This window comes from Zingiber officinale, chromosome 1A (genome assembly GCF_018446385.1).
Source record: "Zingiber officinale cultivar Zhangliang chromosome 1A, Zo_v1.1, whole genome shotgun sequence".
Classification (NCBI taxonomy): Eukaryota; Viridiplantae; Streptophyta; class Magnoliopsida; order Zingiberales; family Zingiberaceae; genus Zingiber; species Zingiber officinale.
This window is the reverse complement of record NC_055987.1, coordinates 186,725,557-186,743,175: the sequence shown is the minus strand read 5'-3', so window position 1 is coordinate 186,743,175 and position 17,619 is coordinate 186,725,557. Positions and strand designations below refer to the sequence as shown.

The 17,619-nt window shown below is 39.5% G+C and overlaps 1 protein-coding gene across 1 annotated transcript; it reads right to left on the bottom strand.

The window, feature by feature from the left end:
- Positions 1 to 4,165: 4,165 nt before the first annotated feature.
- On the bottom strand, positions 4,166 to 16,932 carry LOC122013413 (neo-calmodulin-like). The gene is made up of 5 exons (XM_042569694.1): positions 16,837 to 16,932; positions 16,594 to 16,751; positions 16,423 to 16,503; positions 16,237 to 16,329; positions 4,166 to 4,294 (listed from the first exon to the last, which is right to left on the bottom strand). The coding sequence occupies exons 1-5, from the start codon at positions 16,907 to 16,909 to the stop codon at positions 4,238 to 4,240; spliced, it is 462 nt and encodes a 153-aa protein (XP_042425628.1). The 5' UTR covers positions 16,910 to 16,932; the 3' UTR covers positions 4,166 to 4,237.
- Between the last annotated feature and the right edge of the window lie 687 nt (positions 16,933 to 17,619).

Below are 17,619 nucleotides of genomic sequence, written 5' to 3'. Positions count from 1 at the left end.
GCAAAGCGATAAGTTAAGGTAAGTCACTGGAGGAAAGTGACTTGGTGAGGACGCGTTTCCCGTTTAAGGGAACAGTAGGTGTCGATTCAACTTAGATCCATTTGGAAAATCTAAGTTGAGATCTTGACTAGATTCTGGTCTCAAGGAGACAGAATCTAATTACTACTTTTGACTATAATTGTGTTAACACTTGTATTGCAGGGTAATATAAGTTTTATTATCTTGGACTAACTTTATTTTGTAGGAAACAAAGGTTGCTGGAAAAGTTGGTCCGAGCGCCCGGAATGCCCAAAATCTATCTTGTCGCTAGCTTGGAGCACGTTGATTGGATGACTAACGCGCCCGGAAGGGATCCAGGCGCCCAGAACTGCCTATATAAGTAGCCTTCCACCAGGAGCAAAGTACAACAACTTTTTTCTGCAATTGCTTTTTGCGCGCTGCTCCAAAGGCGCTCCTGCGACGCTGTGAAGATTCTCCGACAACCTGCGACTCTGATTTTTATTTCCCTTGTTGTTGATAATTTTATATTATGGTTCTTGTATTTATCGTGTAACCCTTTTTGCGAACTATTAGTGGATTATCCCACGAAAGTACTCGACGAGTGTGAGCCTTGGAGTAGGAGTCGACAAAGACTCCGAACCAAGTAAAACTTAGTTTGTTAGCGTTGTTCTTATTTTTTTCTTCCTCTGCGTACTCGATTTAATTATCGATTTTTGACGATCGCTATTCACCCCCCTCTCCCCCCTCTAGCGTTCTTTCCGATCCAACAGTATTGATTCCTTGATTGACAAACTATACAGATTAGACACTGAAACTTATATAGATAATATTGTGATGCATAGTATAGGTGTGAATCATGGTGTGACAAATGAGAATCTATCAATATTATGGCATAGGCATTTATAGCATATTTCTAAACCATGCATAGAAAAGTTAATGTTACTAGAAATTCTTTGATTCCCTTAATATGTCAGCTTGTAGAATTTGTATTGAGTGTATCAAGGGGAAAACAACTAACAAAAGTAATAATGGTTCAAAGCGAAGCAATGGAGTTTTAGAGTTTATATATACGAATATTTGTGGAGCATTCCCTGAAGTTTCTTGGAACGAACAAATATACTTTATAAGGTTTATAGACGACTATTCCCGATACGGATACTTATACCTTATTCACAAGAAGTCGCAATCCCTGGACATATTCAAAACTTTCAAAGTCGAAGTTGAAAATCAACTTAGTAAGAAGATTAAGGCCATAAAATCATATCGTGACGATGATACTATGGTAGATCTAACGGATCAAGTGAACAACATCCTTAGCCATTTGTAGATTACCTAATAGAGTGTGAAATCATGATGCAATACACCATGTGTGAGACTCCTTAGTAGAATGGTATGGCAGAGCGACGAAATCAGACTCTAAAAGATATGGTAAAAAATATGATTGTATTTTATTCTCTACAAGAGTCTTTATGGGTTGAGATACTCAAGACTATGATTTACTCACTCAATAGAATTCCTAGTAAGGCGATAACAAAAATCTCATACGAGTTATGGACAGGTGGAGTGATACTATCTCGGTCTATATGTTTGGGGTTGTCCACCTGAATCTAGGCTCTATAGGCCTAACGAAAGAAAATTGAACTTAAGAACCGTTAGCTGCATTTTCTAGGATACTCTAAAAACTCAAGAGGTATCAAGTTTTTCAATCCCATGTAGGGGTGGAATCGGGTAGGGACCCGTCCCGTAACCATCTTACCCAATTCCCGTTCTGATAAAAATTGGGAATCAATTTTTCTCCCGATCCCGTACCCAACAAGCGTTGGGATCTGAATATTCGGGATCCCGAATATTTGAGATCCCGTCGGGTAGTGAGATGATATCCTGAATGTTCAAATATTTTCATTATACAGTAGCATTTTGAGTCTATATTAGTACTACTACTGAGATATTATCAAACTACTAGAAATACTATAAATCTACTAGAGATAAACCAAAAGAAGTGTAAGCAGACCAGCAGGAATTGTCTGATATATCAATGGTGTTCCTAACACAAGAGGCTTACAACCAAGAAGACTAACATTGGAATTTTGTTGACATTACACCATATCCAGATCAGTCTAATGAGACAAAAAAAGTTCTGAGAAACAGAAAAACATATGTAGAAACAGCTGAAACAATTGTGATGAACCAAATCAACTTCCAAAAGAACGAAAAACAGTTCAGATGATAAAAAAATAGATAAATATGCAATTACAAAATATATTACTACTGGAAACCAATGAGAAGTGGAATAGGAAGAAGTGAGAGAGGGGAGTGGGAACTATTTTTGAAGAAGAGGATCTTGTTGTTATACTGCAGGAAGCAGAGGAAATCCATGACGAAGAAGAAATCTGTTTAAATCAAATCTAGAACTGAAAGAAAACATAAATAACAATCTGGAGCAGGCAGGACAAAGAGCATAAGAAACTAGAATCGCCAATGGCTTTTGGAAATGAAGAGATAATAAAAATAAAACAAGCAAAGAGGACAAGCTGCTGGAATTGGATGAAAAATTCACCTGAGCGATGCAAGCAATGAGGCTTTGCAGCATTTTGGAGGCTTCCGGTAAGATTGCAAATCTTGTGGCTCCATGAAAAATAGCACTATGGAGGATGACATAGCTGAGGCTTTGTACAGATGAAGAAACAAATAAATTATGAGGAAGGATTCTAAATAGTAGAATGTAATCAGATTCTCACGCAAAAATGAGGAAGAACAGAAAAGATGGAAGGGAATTCTAGTTCAATTACCATATTAAGAGGAAAATTATTAGGATCATTCATTAAATTTACACCCTTTGGTTTGATAGATTTATAAGAAATCTCTAATTATTTACAACTGAAGCCCCTAGGAGAACATAGTAACTTAAATATTGATGTCATTGTCATTGATTTCCCAATTTACTGTTCCAATTCCAGAATAGATCTCAGTTGTCACAACCGAACTTTTCAATTTGGCTTATAATTCCTACACATGGCAAATTCTGTCATAAGTGGAGTCTCCAAAGATTACAAGACGAAATTGTGAAACTAATGTCAGCATAAGTCCAAGCTCAAGCACCATTAGTTCATCCATTTAAGCCATGAGCATATGTTGAAAATAAGGGATCAATAAAGTATTCCTTAGGTGTCAAGTTGCATAGCATAAATTATCTCAGAGGCGAACTAAAAATAAATAAATTATGTAGAAGAAAGTTCAAACTAAAGAACATATAGGACATCTAGAAGGGTCTGTAGCATTTCAAGCTTAGGTACCATTAATTCATTATTCATCCATTTAAGCCATGAGCATATGTTCAAAATAAGGGATCAATGGAGTGAAAAAAAAATCAAGTATGTAAAAGAAAATTCAAACTAAAGAATATGTAGGATGGTTAGAAATGGATGTTTTTGAATTAGCATACATTATTCAATATCAATATGATTGTAGATGGAGATAAAGAATTTGTGGACTGCAAAATCAGTCTGTTAGTGATAACCAACTATGGTTATTCAACACAAGAGACATTTAAATTCTATAACAGTGAATAAGAGACACAACAACGGTGATACTATATTTACATGTTTGGACAAAACTTCTTACATCAATCAACTTGCTTGGTTCCTGTAATGCCCTTATAGTGGATGCCATATGCTTGTAAGTAATGGAGTCATATCCTTTGGATTTCCCAGTTACCTTGTCTACAATAACAACCCCTTCCTCAATTTCTCCATGCACGCTAAAAACCTGAATAAAAGCTATCTTTAAGCATATCATGTAAAGATTGAAAAAAAAAAATCGAAGAAGAAGATTTTTACACATTTAGGCAAGATGAGCTACAAGAACAATGAAATATTTAGAATCACATAATGGAAATGCATCATGTATTTTTAACAAGCAAGCAGAAAAGCACTCACAGGCTCACAACGCATAGAGTTTCTGATGTAGTGTCCCAAGACAAACCACGAACAAATAACTTGTGCCCTAAGACATAATACTAGAAATTTTCATGCAGAAACTAATATAAAACTTAGGGGTTTCAGGTAAATGAAAAGATACACATTGATGGAGATAGCAACACTGCAATAGTTAGAAATAAAAAGATACAAATGTTTATAAATGACTAGAAACTTGATTATAAAAATGTCAACGGATAACTAAATAGATGTCTTAAAGATCATCATTCACAAAACACTGGTGCTGATGATATTCATATTCTTCAATATCTGCCTTTATCTGGTAAGCAGGAGCATCCACAATTAAGCAATGAGGGTACCTATAAACAACAAATATTATATAAGCATAATCTATATTCTATAGTCTATACCAAGATAAACAAGTTAAATATTGACTTACTTGTGACAACTTCTTCACAATCCTTATAAAAATTGAATTCATCTTCTATCGACTCCTTATATAAGTTAATTTCTTTACCTCTTAGCCAGTCACTAGTGCACACTAGTGCCTCTACCATTTTGGGATGCAATGATGGCCTAAATGGATCTACAACCCTCCTCCCAAGGTTAAAAGCATTCTCACTAGCAACAGTAGATGAAGGGATTGAAAAAAATATCCTTGGCAATCTTAGACAAGACTGGAAATGTCGTTGTATTTCCTTTCCACCATTCCAAAATATCGAAGCTTGAGCTCCATTTCACAAAAGGATCCGAGAAGTACTTGTCCATCTCATTGGTTATTTCTGTCTGCTTTTGAGCTTTTCTTAGTTGAGCCATTTTCAGATGATAATTTAATTTAATGGGATCATTCTTATATATTTCCATCAAATCTTTATCTACATCACCATCATCAATCCCATTAATATGATCCAAAGGTGAATTCCCTTTATATGCATGATACAATTCCATTAGACAATTCTTTAAACCATCAACAAAGGATTGTATTTTACTAGCATCCAATTTCATATCTCCCAAATGGATCCCAATCATTTGAAGTTTATAACAAGGATCTAGAATGTAACCTAGGAAAACAAGCTTGTTCACCTTCTCAAGATTACCCCAATACTTATTGAACTTACTCTCCATTCTCTTAGCAACTTCTTGTAATGAAGGATCAGTAGTGTCAAGTATTGTCTCATTAATAATCATCCTCATTGCAACTATTCCCTCCCAAATCAAGGGTGATGTAGTTTTCTTGGTAGCACTAAGTTGCAATGTAGTATCATGAAACTTTTTGAGAAAATTCACAAAGACTTGTGCTTTCTCCCAATCTTTTTCCATAGGAGGCCCCACTCTCTTTTTCTTCTCCGAACCATTTACCTCTTCAAAGTATTCAACAAATTGAACATTCTCTGCCATCCTACTAAACATTTTTTTAAACTTGTATGCAACAAAAAGCATTGTATAGGTGAAATTCCATCTCGTAGGCACATCCATTGGAACAGTTGACATTTTATCCATCTTCAATAGGATAGTGCACTCCCTAAATTGGTCTAACCATGCCCCAGAAGAGTGAATATATTTCACACAGTTTCTAATGGACTCAACTGACTCATTAAGAAACTTCAACCCACTCTTGACAATTAAATTTATAATATGATAACAACATCTCAAATGCAAGTATTTACCATCAAATAATAGAGTGCTCATTTCCTTTAGCCTCTTTCCCATGTACTCCACTGCTTTATCATTCGTGCTAGCATTATCAACTGTGATAGTGAAAACTTTATCTATCCCCTAATCGCTCAAGCACGTTTCTAAAACTTTGCCAATGTCATCTCCTTTGTGAGAGGTAATCTTGGTGAAATTTATATTCGCTTATGCAACTTCCAATCATTGTCCAAGAAATGAGTTGTGATTACCATGTAATTGATATTCTGAATTGAGGTCCAAGTATCGGTTGTGATACTTACCCTTTGATCACCAATGACACTCTTTATATTAGTCATCTCCAGTGCATATAAATCCCATACAAGAGATGTAATTTTTCTTTCTATTGGGAATCTTGAATCGAGGTTGAGCTTCCTTCATCATCTCTATAAACCCTGCCCCTTCCACTGCCCTAAATGGCATCTCATCTTTAACAACAAATGCAACAACCTTATCTTCAAGCTTTTTTTGGCAAAAGATGTGGGGTGTCAAAGCATTATTCATGGACGACTGTGTTAAGATTGGTTGAGAAGAACCTGACTTCACTGCATTATGAGGATTCTTTTTGCATTTCTTCACATGTCTATTAATGCCATTATTCCCATGTGTTTTGCTATGGGTAGGAACTTCAGTTTTGCAATAATTACAAATAGCAACAACAACAATGCCCTCATTTTTGTCATTTCTCCTTATAATTTTCTTGGCGTGTGACCATACATCCGCTACTTTTTTCCTTTTGCCTCCAATATCTACTACTTCCTCATGAATGATTGATGTTTTGGATGGAGATACTATGTAAGGTTGAATGAAGGAAGGAGAGCTACCACTTCCGCTAGATGTATCCATGAATGAACTTATGAATGGCTACAATAATATGAATATCGTTCAGAATCAAATAGCTTCACGGTTAGAAACATTCAAATATTACTAAAAAGATAATGCTAGGTGAGCAAGATTTAAGAAAAATAGAGATTGACAATTTGACATCATGTTAAAAATGTATTGATCCGACGGTTAGAACAGGGGACCCCCATTTTGAGGGGTCAACGTCACGTGGAAGTTAAAGGACCGGTCGGCCGACCGGAGAAGGATGGGTCGACCTCCCGGCCGGTCGACCGGTGAATAACCGATGGCAAAAGGCGCCCCGACAGGGGTCGGGGTTCCGGCGCTCGATTGAACAGTAACGAAGGGCCGAGTGGAAGTCATGCTCGGCCGTAGACATAAAGTAACATACTGCTAGCAGTCCCCACATAGCACCTTACCGAGGATCTCCCCAGCATACCGATGCATATGGAAGGCCGGACGTGATGTGAGTGTCGTCCGGCCGGACGGGAGATGAGTGCCGGCCGGCCGGACGCCCCGGCATGGAGTAGGGAGAGAAGGACAAGGAACATCTTATGACAGCTGTCAAGTCCTATGACTAGGCCATACTCCAAATCTGGCTGTAAGGTGTTCTGCTGTCCCATCGAAGACGTGCCTGGACTGTAGCAGTATAGTGTCAGGTAAGCTTTCTGACAAACACATACCGAGGCATGGGCTAAGGACACGTATTTGCCTCGGTAGGTGTGCGTGAGCTCTTTCACCGCTCTATATAAGGAGCCTTATACTTCGCTGGAGGTACGTGCTCTACAATTTTTGGGAGCCACTTCTTCACTGTTAGCTTGCTTGACTTGAGCGTCGGAGGGTTGCCGCCGGGAACCCCTTCCCGGCCCGACTTCTGTGCAGGTCCGTCGGAGGTTCGTACGATCAGCCGACGATCTACGTCAGCGACCCGGAGAGCGCCACGTGCCCAGCGTCCGTTGATTCAGCTTTCGGACAGGATCAATTTGGCGTCGTCTGTGGGAAGGCTCCTGCATCCGAACGGAATCAATGGACGAGGCTGGACGACAGCACACGGTGATGCTTTCCACGGAGGAACATGGAGTTGGATTTGGTCGAAGAGGAAAGAGCCAAGGCGTCCGTCCGACTGATGGCGTATCGTCAAAGAATGAAGCAAAATTACAACCGGCGCGTAATCCCCAGATCATTCCAGGTCGGCGATCTTATCTGGAAGAAAGTGAAGCCGGTCGGCGACGTCGGCAAGCTAGAAGTTCCTTGGGAGGGCCCCTTCAAAATAATCGAAAAGCTCCGCTCGGACGCTTATTATTTGGAGGATGAAGACGGGCGGCAACTGGATAGACCATGGAGCGCGAATCATCTCCAGCCTTATCGAGCTGGGTGAAAGGTGCATTGATGTAACTCATTTTTGTATATATTTTGGGCCGCCTATGTACTTGTAATGCAGGAAGCAAAAATGATTAAAGGGCAAATAGCTTCGCCGAACGGCCGCTTCAAAGTTAGCCTTAAAAGGCCGTCGAGCTCCGACGTTAAATATCGAGAGACGAGCCGGCGTCTATAAACCTGCCGAGCGGAAGACCGTCGAGCTCCGACGTTAAATATCAAGAGACGAGCTGGCGTCTATAAACCCGCCGAGCGGAAGACCGTCGAGCTCCGACGTTAAAAATCGAGAGACGAGCCGGCGTCTATAAACCCGCCGAGCGGAAGACCGTCGAGCTCCGACGTTAAAAATCGAGAGACGAGCCGACGTCTATAAACTCTCCGAGCGGAAGGCCGTCAAGCTCCGACGTTAAAAATCGAGAGACGAGCCGACGTCTATAAACTCTCCAAGCGGAAGACCGTCGAGCTCCGACGTTAAAAATCGAGAGACGAGCCGGCGTCTATAAAATCTCTACGCGGAAGACCGTCGAGCTCCAACGTTAAAAATCGAGAGACGAGCCGGCGTCTATAAACTCTCCGAGCGGAAGACCGTCGAGCTCCGACGTTAAAAATCGAGAGACGAGCCAGCCTCTATAAACTCTCCGAGCGGAAGACCGTCGAGCTCCGACGTTAAAAATCGAGAGACGAGCCGACGTCTATAAACTCTCCGAGCGGAAGGCCGTCGAGCTCCAACGTTAAAAATCGAGAGACGAGCCGGCGTCTATAAACTCTCTGAGCGGAAGGCCGTCGAGCTCCGACGTTAAAAATCGAGAGACGAGCCGGCGTCTATAAACTCTCCGAGCGGAAGATCGTCGAGCTCCGACGTTAAAAATCGAGAGACGAGCCGGCGTCTATAAACTCTCCGAGCGGAAGACCGTCGAGCTCCGACGTTAAAAATCGAGAGACGAGCAGGCGTCTATAAACCCTCCGAGCGGAAGGTCGTCAGGCGCTGACGGTAAAATTCGACGTTAAAAGGCGAGCAGCCGGAGTCTATAAATCCTCCGGACGGATAACTTTCTCGAAGGTCCTGCTCGGTTGTAAAGGCCGACCTCTGATCGGGCCCGCCGATAAGGCTAGAATAAAGAAAGCGTGGGTCCGAGCGGACTAATGCAGCGGGCGTTACTCAGTCTGATCGGCAGTCCAGTCAGTCGGACTTCGCCTCCTTCGACTAGACTTGAGGGGGAGGCAAGTGATCCGGCGATTAGAACAGGGGACCCCCATTTTGAGGGGTCAACGCCACGTGGAAGTCAAAGGACCGCTCAGCCGACCGGAGAAGGATGGGCCGACCTCCCGGCCGCGACCGGTGAATAACCGATGGCAAAAGGCGCCCCGACAGGGGTCGGGGTTCCGGCGCTCGATTGAACAGTAACGAAGGGCCGAGCAGAAGTCATGCTCGGCCGTAGACATAAAGTAACATACTGCTAGCAGTCCCCACATAGCACCTTACCGAGGATCTCCCCAGCATACCGATGCATATGGAGGGCCGGACGTGATGTGAGTGCCGGCTGGCCCGACGGGAGATGAGTGCCGGCCGGCCGGATGGGAGATGAGTGTCGGGCGGCCGGACGCCCCGGCATGGAGTAGGGAGAGAAGGACAAGGAACATCTTATGACAACTGTCAAGTCCTATGACTAGGCCATACTCCAAATCTGGCGGTAAGGTGTTCTGCTGTCCCATCGAAGACGTGTCTGGACTGTAGCAGTATGGTGTCAGGTAAGCTTTCTGACAAACACATACCAAGACATGGGCTAAGGACACGTATTTGCCTCGGTAGGTGTGCGTGAGCTCTTTCACCGCTCTATATAAGGAGCCTTATACTTCGCTGGAGGTACGCGCTCTACAATTTTTGGGAGCCACTTCTTCACTGTTAGCTTGCCTGACTTGAGCGTCGGAGGGTCGCCGCCGGGAACCCCTTCCCGGCCCGACTTCTGTGCAGGTCCGTCGGAGGTTCGTACGATCAGCCGACGATCTACGTTAGCGACCCGGAGAACGCCACGTGCCCAGCATCCGTTGATTCAGCTTTCGGACAGGATCATGTATATAGAAATATATCACAAGACAAAACACTTTTGAATCAATACTTTATTGAGCCCCATAAGGCATAACACAATATTTAGATAGATGTACTAGACAAAATAGCATACAAATGCATGTTCACGATACTCAAGTAATTAGGGAGCAAGATTTAAGAAAAATATAAAACCTATATAACACGTAGAGAACATTATAAGAAATTTAGTTCACCAGAAACATAATACACATACCATCATGGTGAACAAATTAATTGAATCCATATGAAAGCAACAGCATTAAACATAAGCTATGATTGTAACCATGTAATACTCATGCTAGTAACTTGAACACTAGTCATACAATAACAAAAAAAAAATGACCTAGATATTTCCATAAACTACCATAACCATACAAAATTCAACATGATCTAGGACCAAAATCCACAGACAATCTGATAACTATAAGTAAAAATTGCCCCAGGATCCATTTATACTTATTGGACATATCACAATAAACAACTAGAAATTATATCCTTATTCACTATATCTTGGATTCATTTTAAAGGAAGAAAGGTTACCAAGAATACATTTTAACCACATCAAACTAAAGACATTAAAATGATCAGACTCCAATATAAGAAGAAACTAGAGAATCCAAAATTTGTCCATTTATGATCTTCATATGAGAAACAAAATGGACAAAAAGACAGATGAAAAGGAACTTAAATGATGGGTAGTAATAGTGTTTGAACATTTTTCATAAAACAAGGAACTGTGATAACTGGTAAATTATTCCAAAGATGTCCATGGTCTCGGGAAGACGGGTTCCATAAAAAATGACTCCTCTAGGAGCATCAGTCATCTCCTATGATGCACTGTGATCAGTTAATTGAATGTCCAATTTGTATCAAAATATTTTTTTCTTATGCGTCGTTGTTGACTCCGTAGCCGCAACAGTTTGGTATAACTCTACTGATGCATGACATTTCATAATATCTTCTACAATAACATCCACTTCTATACCTGCCTTGACTTTGGCTTAAACATTTCTAATTCCAGATACATAACCAAAAAGGGGTTCAGATACATAACCATAATGAGTTTTGGCAAATACCTTTATTGATCAATGTAGCTCTTTGCTGCCTTGGCTTCCTGGCCAGTAGAACACGAACTAAGGGAGGGAGGGTCCGGAGGGAAACGTCAGCTGTGAAGACCCGATACGAGAACAGAGGAGGCAACGCGGCTTCGATTGTTGTTAGGGACGTTATAACCGAACACGCAGAGAAATGGAAGAGAGATAAGAGAGCTCCCGAATGGATAGGCAGAAGCAGCGGATTGAAAAGGAGGTATGGTCGTGTGGGCGTGGGCTAGGGTTCTAGTGGAATAAGTCGGTGAACCGCGAGGGCGAGGGCGAGACCGCGAGGGCGAGGGTGAGGGCGAGGGCGAGGGCGAAGGGTGAACGATGAACGGCGAACGACGAAGGGCGAACGACGTACGGTGTCGCCATGATTCGCGTGTGGCATGAAGTGAACGACGTAAGTACCCTAGTTTACTATTTACTTACTTTTCTATGTTTCTTTTGTGTTTTTTAAAATCATACTTCAGTTTTTAGATATTTTAATTTTTAAACCTAGTTTTCTATATTATTTTTTTTTTAAAAGTCGAGTTAAAAAATATTATTAATATATTCGAGTCAGGTCGGGAATCCCGTCGGGTAGAACTTGTGTCCCCGATTCTTTTCTCGATTTTGGTTGGGTCAGGAAAAAATCTCGACCACTCGGGTCAGGAAAGATTCGGGTCGGGAAAAATTCGGGACGGGAACAGGTTGGGAGTCCGAAAGGGTCGAGAATTTTGTAAAAAATTTTAGCCCTAATCCCATGAGTAGATCCTTTTTCGAGACAGGTAATACCAAATTCATTGAGAATGGTAGAAATGATAAAGTTAGAGAAATATCATTTGAGGAAAACATTGATAATCTTAATATAACAACTACTGATGCAACTAATAGTGAAATGGTTACCATTTTATATGCAGTTGAAGTTGCACAATCTGAAGGGGTAGTTGACCATGATATTATCATATCACTTCCAATACAATTGGAAGGTACATCGGCTCAAATAGAGGTATTCCCTCTTATATTTGAGCATAACTCCCAATTACTTCAAGATCAAGTGTCACTAAGGAGATCCATGATATCTTGTGATTATATATATCTCCAAGAGCATGAGTTTAACATTGGTTGGAAGTGTTGGTCCAATTTGCACCAATGCTCAAACCTAAGTTTTGATGAATGACAAATGAATTGAAATTAGGTATGGTGTGATCTAATATTTTTACTAAGTGTACAAGACTTGATAGGTCTGGAGGATCTGACACCAAACTGAAATCCAACAATGTTTGTTGGACTTGATAGCTGATGGGAAGTCTAGATAGATCAACGAGTGACCCAATATCTAGCACAAAGTCTAACTGGATCCGCGGGACCTGACAGCTGGCCGAAGTCTAGTTGGGTTTGCGAACTTGACAACTGGCGGAAAGACCTGGTGGGTTAAAGGCAAGTGAAATGATTTTATATGGTAAGTTAAGTCACTAGAGAAGAATGTTTTAGTGAGTTCAGTGAGAATGAGTCTCAATTAGGGACTTTAGGTGTTAGTCTAGTTTATGTTCATTTTGGATACCTAAACTAAGACTATGACTAAATCCTAGTCTTCGACAGACATAATCTAATTAATAATGCTTTTCTATATTGTGCTAACCTTATTTTGTAGGTTACACTTTGTTGTTGAACTAATATATTTTACAGGGTTAAAGTAGCAAAAATCATCCTTGGATGAACAGTGCCCGAGGTGTCTCAAAGGTGCTAGGAGGTACCTCAAATCGCTTGGATGAATCTTGGACCAATCATAGACGCCCTCAAGGAGTTAAGATTGACAGATAAAACTGCATGGTGTGGAGGCACCCTGGAGGTATTGGAGGTGTCTTAGAGGTGCATTGGAGGCTTGTTAGAGAGTTTGAAGGCACCCTCATGCAGATAGAAATCGAAGTCACCAGAAGTGATCAAGTCCGAGACTTTGGGGGTTCATTTTTTAGGCTAGAGGAGCCTCAGATGAGCTTGGAGGAGCCTCCAACACTCTTGAAATGAGCTATTCGGCCAGAACTTGCATACAACTAAATGACGAGCTTCAACGTGTTTCGACTCCGCTCTGTTACTGCGCTACTACTCTAAGACATCCAATCGTTGTCGGCAGACCGATACCAACACATGAGCCCATTCAGATTCTGTATTTTTGAAGTGTCGATAATGATTTAATATTCTTATATATCTTTCATACTTGCAAAAGGAAAGTATAGATTGTTACACTTTCTCGTTTTTCATACTTACAATTAATTCCCTCTTCCAGCAGTTTCGAAAGAAGTTTATAGTGAATTGTCCATCGATACGGTCTGAGAAATTATGAGTCTTAGAGTAGGAGTTGTCGAAGACTCAGAACCATGTAATTCCTTGTATTCAAATTCTATTTTTCTTTACTTAATTATTTTTATTTTTTCACTGCACACTCGTATTTTAAAAAGATAATCATTTTAAAAATATATGTGATTCACCCTCCCTTCTCACGTGCACACCGATCTTACAGGAAGATGATCCCATATCCTTCCAAAAGTCAAGCAATGCTCTCATCCAAAAAAATGGATCGAAGTCATGAAGATAGAGATGAAGTCTATGACGAACAACAATGTTTGGGAACTTGTAAAATGTCGAAAAGTATAAGACACACCAAGTCACCAAAGGATTCACTCAAAAGGACATTGATTATAATGAGACATTTTTGTCTGTTTCAACAAAAGACTCCCTTAAGATAATCATGACACTTGTGACTTATTATGATTTAGAAATATATCAAATGGACATTAAGACAAGGTTTCCTAATGGAAACATTGAGGAAACTATATACATGGTGTAATCGGAAAACTTTGAGTTAGGAGATTCAAATCACCTAATATGTAAAATAAAGAAGTCCATTTATGGTTTAAAGAAAACATCACGTCAATGATATTGAAAGTTTGATCAAATAGTTTCTTCATACGATTTCAAGGAGAATCCAGTTGATCAATATTTGTATATCAAGTTCAGTGGAGCAAGTTTATTATACTTATTTTGTATGTTGATGATATATTTCTTGCAAGTAATGATAAGAGTCTGTTACTAGAAACTAAGTTATTTCTATCCAATGAATTTGAAATGAAGGATCTTGGTGATGCATCATTTGTCTTAGACATATAAATTGTACATGATCGTTTAAGGTACACACTTGAACTATCACAAAAGACCTACATAGAAAAGGTACTCATTTAGTATGACATATAGAATTGTGCTCCCGACGACACTTTGGTGGTAAAGGGTGAGACTTAACTTGTAATAATGTCTACATCATGAACTTGAGATTAAGGAAATGTAACAATTCCCCTATGCATCAGTAGTAGGGAGTTTGATGTATGCCAAAATATATATGCGTTCGGATCTTGCGTATATTGTGGGGATGTTGGGTAGATATTTAAGTAACTCTAGACTAGAGCATTAAGAAGCTATAAAGAGAATTATACGGTATTTGCAAAGAATGAAGGATCATATCCTTATATATCGGATATCATGTCATCTGAAGATCATTGGATATTCAGACTCCAATTTTACTGGATACTTGAATAGGAGGAGATTCACTTCAGGTTATGTCTTTATGATGACAGTAGGGGTTGTATCATGGAAAAGCATCAAACGGACATTAATAGCCACTTCCACTATAAAGGCAGCGTTTATAACCTGCTATGGAGCTTCCAATCACGGGATATGAATGCAAAACCTTATCACATGTTTATAAATAATTAGGTATATTAACAGGTCATTGAGAATCAACTGTGATAATAAAACTACAAAATTATATTTCAAGAATAACTATAGTTCGTTGAAGTCTAAACACATATACATAAAATTTTTTATGGTAAAGAAAGAGTTCAGAATGGTCAAATAATGATAAAACATATAAGGACAGATTCCATATTAGCAGATCCACTCACCAAGGGCTTATCATCCAAGGTGTTTTATTAGTGTGTGCTGAATATAAGGGTTCTTCCTTTTGATGAAATGTCCATTATATAGGAATTGTATTTTGTGTGATGCTCTATATTCATGAATACATATTTTTGGCTCATTTTATATACTGTAGAATTTTTTATACGTATGCTTGGTTTTGACTTTCTTTGACATATGGATATCATATTTACTGTTGTAGTTTTATATTTAGTTGTTGTAAATATGATGTAAACTCCATTTGGAGTCATAAGGTTGAATCATGATTTACCACTATAGTTTATCATAAGATTTTGATAAATATGATTTGGACTCAGTTTAGATCATAAAGAAAACTTATTGAAAATGGACACTCATAGATCACATTTTATGTTATTCTTGTACTACACATTCATATTTGATTTATATCATTAATAATATTAGTACTATGATTATTGTTGAGTCTTGTTACAATTATAGTAACTATGACTTCTTTTGTCTTGTACTAATTGATTTAATGGATCAAATTATTTAAAGGGGTATTTAACCTATAAAGTTTGACATGTTGAGCTTAACTAAGGGGTTCTGTGGTATATAAGGAATCAAGTATAACCTAAGTGGTAAATTGTAAGATTAAGTCCATATCGGTGAACTAAATCTAATTAAGTCTACATGAGTGGTCTTAATCTCCATAAGGTAGACTTATAATTGATTAACACACACAAAATTAATTGTCATTAAGGAAATTTAACACTAATTAAGTGATTTAATGTTTGATTGCATATAAAGGGGGTTTGGATTAAATGGATGCGGATTTAATGTGTAGATTCATTAATCATGTTCATTAACATTGATAGGTTGTTAATGAGGGATGGACTTTATGGTGAATAGTTTCCATAAGTTGGGCCAGATATATAAAGGTAGAAATATGATTCATTTATGACATGCTGAATTATGCTCTTTTCATCTTACTTATTCTTCTCTATTGCAAAGACCTTGGGTTGCTGGCTCATTCCCATGGAAGACATCCGTTGCGTTCCTAGGATCTTCGGTTACAAATAAGAAGCAATAGTTGTTGCGATGAATTTAGATAAGCTCTTCATTAACTATTGTTTTAAATTTCAATATTACTTTAAAGATTAATGATAGCTAGATTTTATTATAGATACATCCGTTAGTTTATTATTGATGATGTATGACAATTCTAACAACAAGAACCTCTCAAATCCTATTTTTCTTTCTATAAAGATGTCATCATCTTCACAAATTCCTCGTAGTTTACCTGCCCATCTCCATCTAAATCTGCCTCTTCGATCATTTGATCCACCTCCTCGTCTGTCAGTTTCTCTCCCAGACTTATCATCACATTCTTCAACTGCAAAATCACAAAACTTTCCTTCTTTAAACTGCAAAAGTCTACGCAAACATAATAATACACTAAAAAAGTTAGATATTAACTCTATCTCACCTCATTCTTAGAAATGAAACCATTTTGATCCTTGTCAAACACTTTGAATGCCTCCCTCACTTCCTCTTCTGAATCGGTCTCCTAATTATTAAGAGCCAACAACAATGAATCTCCTGTGAAATGACTACTAACTCAACAAGCTACACGAAAATAGTATCGTGGACTGCTTACATTCATTTTTTTAGCCATGAAGCTCAAGAACTCTTCGAACTCGATCGCTCCGCTGCCGTCCGCATCGACCTCACTTATCATTTCTTGCAACTCCTCCTCGGTAGCCCTCAATCCTAATGACTTGATCATCATCGAGAGCTCACCCATTGTAATGCAACCTAAGGAACCAAACATGATTTAACACAATTCACCAAAATGGAGATCAGGCAGGGTTCAGTCAGAGGATAGGAACCAAGAACAAACCATCTCCGTCGCGATCGAAGAGGCAAAAGGTCTCCTGGGACTCGATGATCTGTTCCTTCGTGATGAAACCCATCCGAGTGTTTGAAAATCTCGAGCCGTGAGGAACTGGCAATACATTCTTGGAGTTTATATAGGCTTAGTTTGGTCTGACAAATTCCATTAGAAAGTCAATGGCTTCCCACACGGACAAGGTAGATTTGGTCAGGTCCACCAAACCGAGTTGGCTTGATCAAGACTTGTCATTTATTTCCTTGAGTCAATTGGTTCGCGTATCATCTTTACCCACACACACAAATGTTTCGGGTCAAAGTATTTGCGTTGGGTTGACTTTTTGTTGGTGCTTGCCTGCTGGCAGAGGATAAGTTGGAATTGGGCTCGTGGCATGGAAATGTAAACAAAAGTTGTCGAAACATCGGGCAGCTCGATAACTTCGTCAGCAGATCTAGCTTTTTGACTAGATTCTCATCTTCTAGTTGTTCCTCGCTTGTGAACAGTCTTCATTTTTTCTTGGACGAAAAGTAAAACATTCTTGTTCGCTTTTGCATTAAAGAACAAAAGTAGTATGCGCGAATGAGATTGACTTGAGCCTCCGCGGAAACAAGAACAAGTCAGTCCCAACAGATTGTTCTGGGTGCGACAAAGTCAACAGCTCGGTCAGCAGGAAGATTAAATGGTCAGATTGTAGTCAAATGAGAGGGAAAAAGAAATGAATGCATTTTTTTTATTGTTTTTGTTTCTGGAGTTGATGTTATTTTTCATTGTGAATTTGTGTGTTCCTCTGGT

What these genes read in the sequence shown, in the direction of transcription:
- LOC122013413 (XM_042569694.1), bottom strand. Translation starts at nt 16,909, where the DNA reads ATGGGTTTCATCACGAAGGAACAGATCATCGAGTCCCAGGAGACCTTT. An exon ending in CTTCGATCGCGACGGAGATG is followed by an intron (nt 16,752 to 16,836) that starts GTTTGTTCTTGG and finishes TTGGTTCCTTAG; the next exon opens with GTTGCATTACAATGGGTGAG. An exon ending in GTTTCATTTCTAAGAATGAG is followed by an intron (nt 16,330 to 16,422) that starts GTGAGATAGAGT and finishes GTGATTTTGCAG; the next exon opens with TTGAAGAATGTGATGATAAG.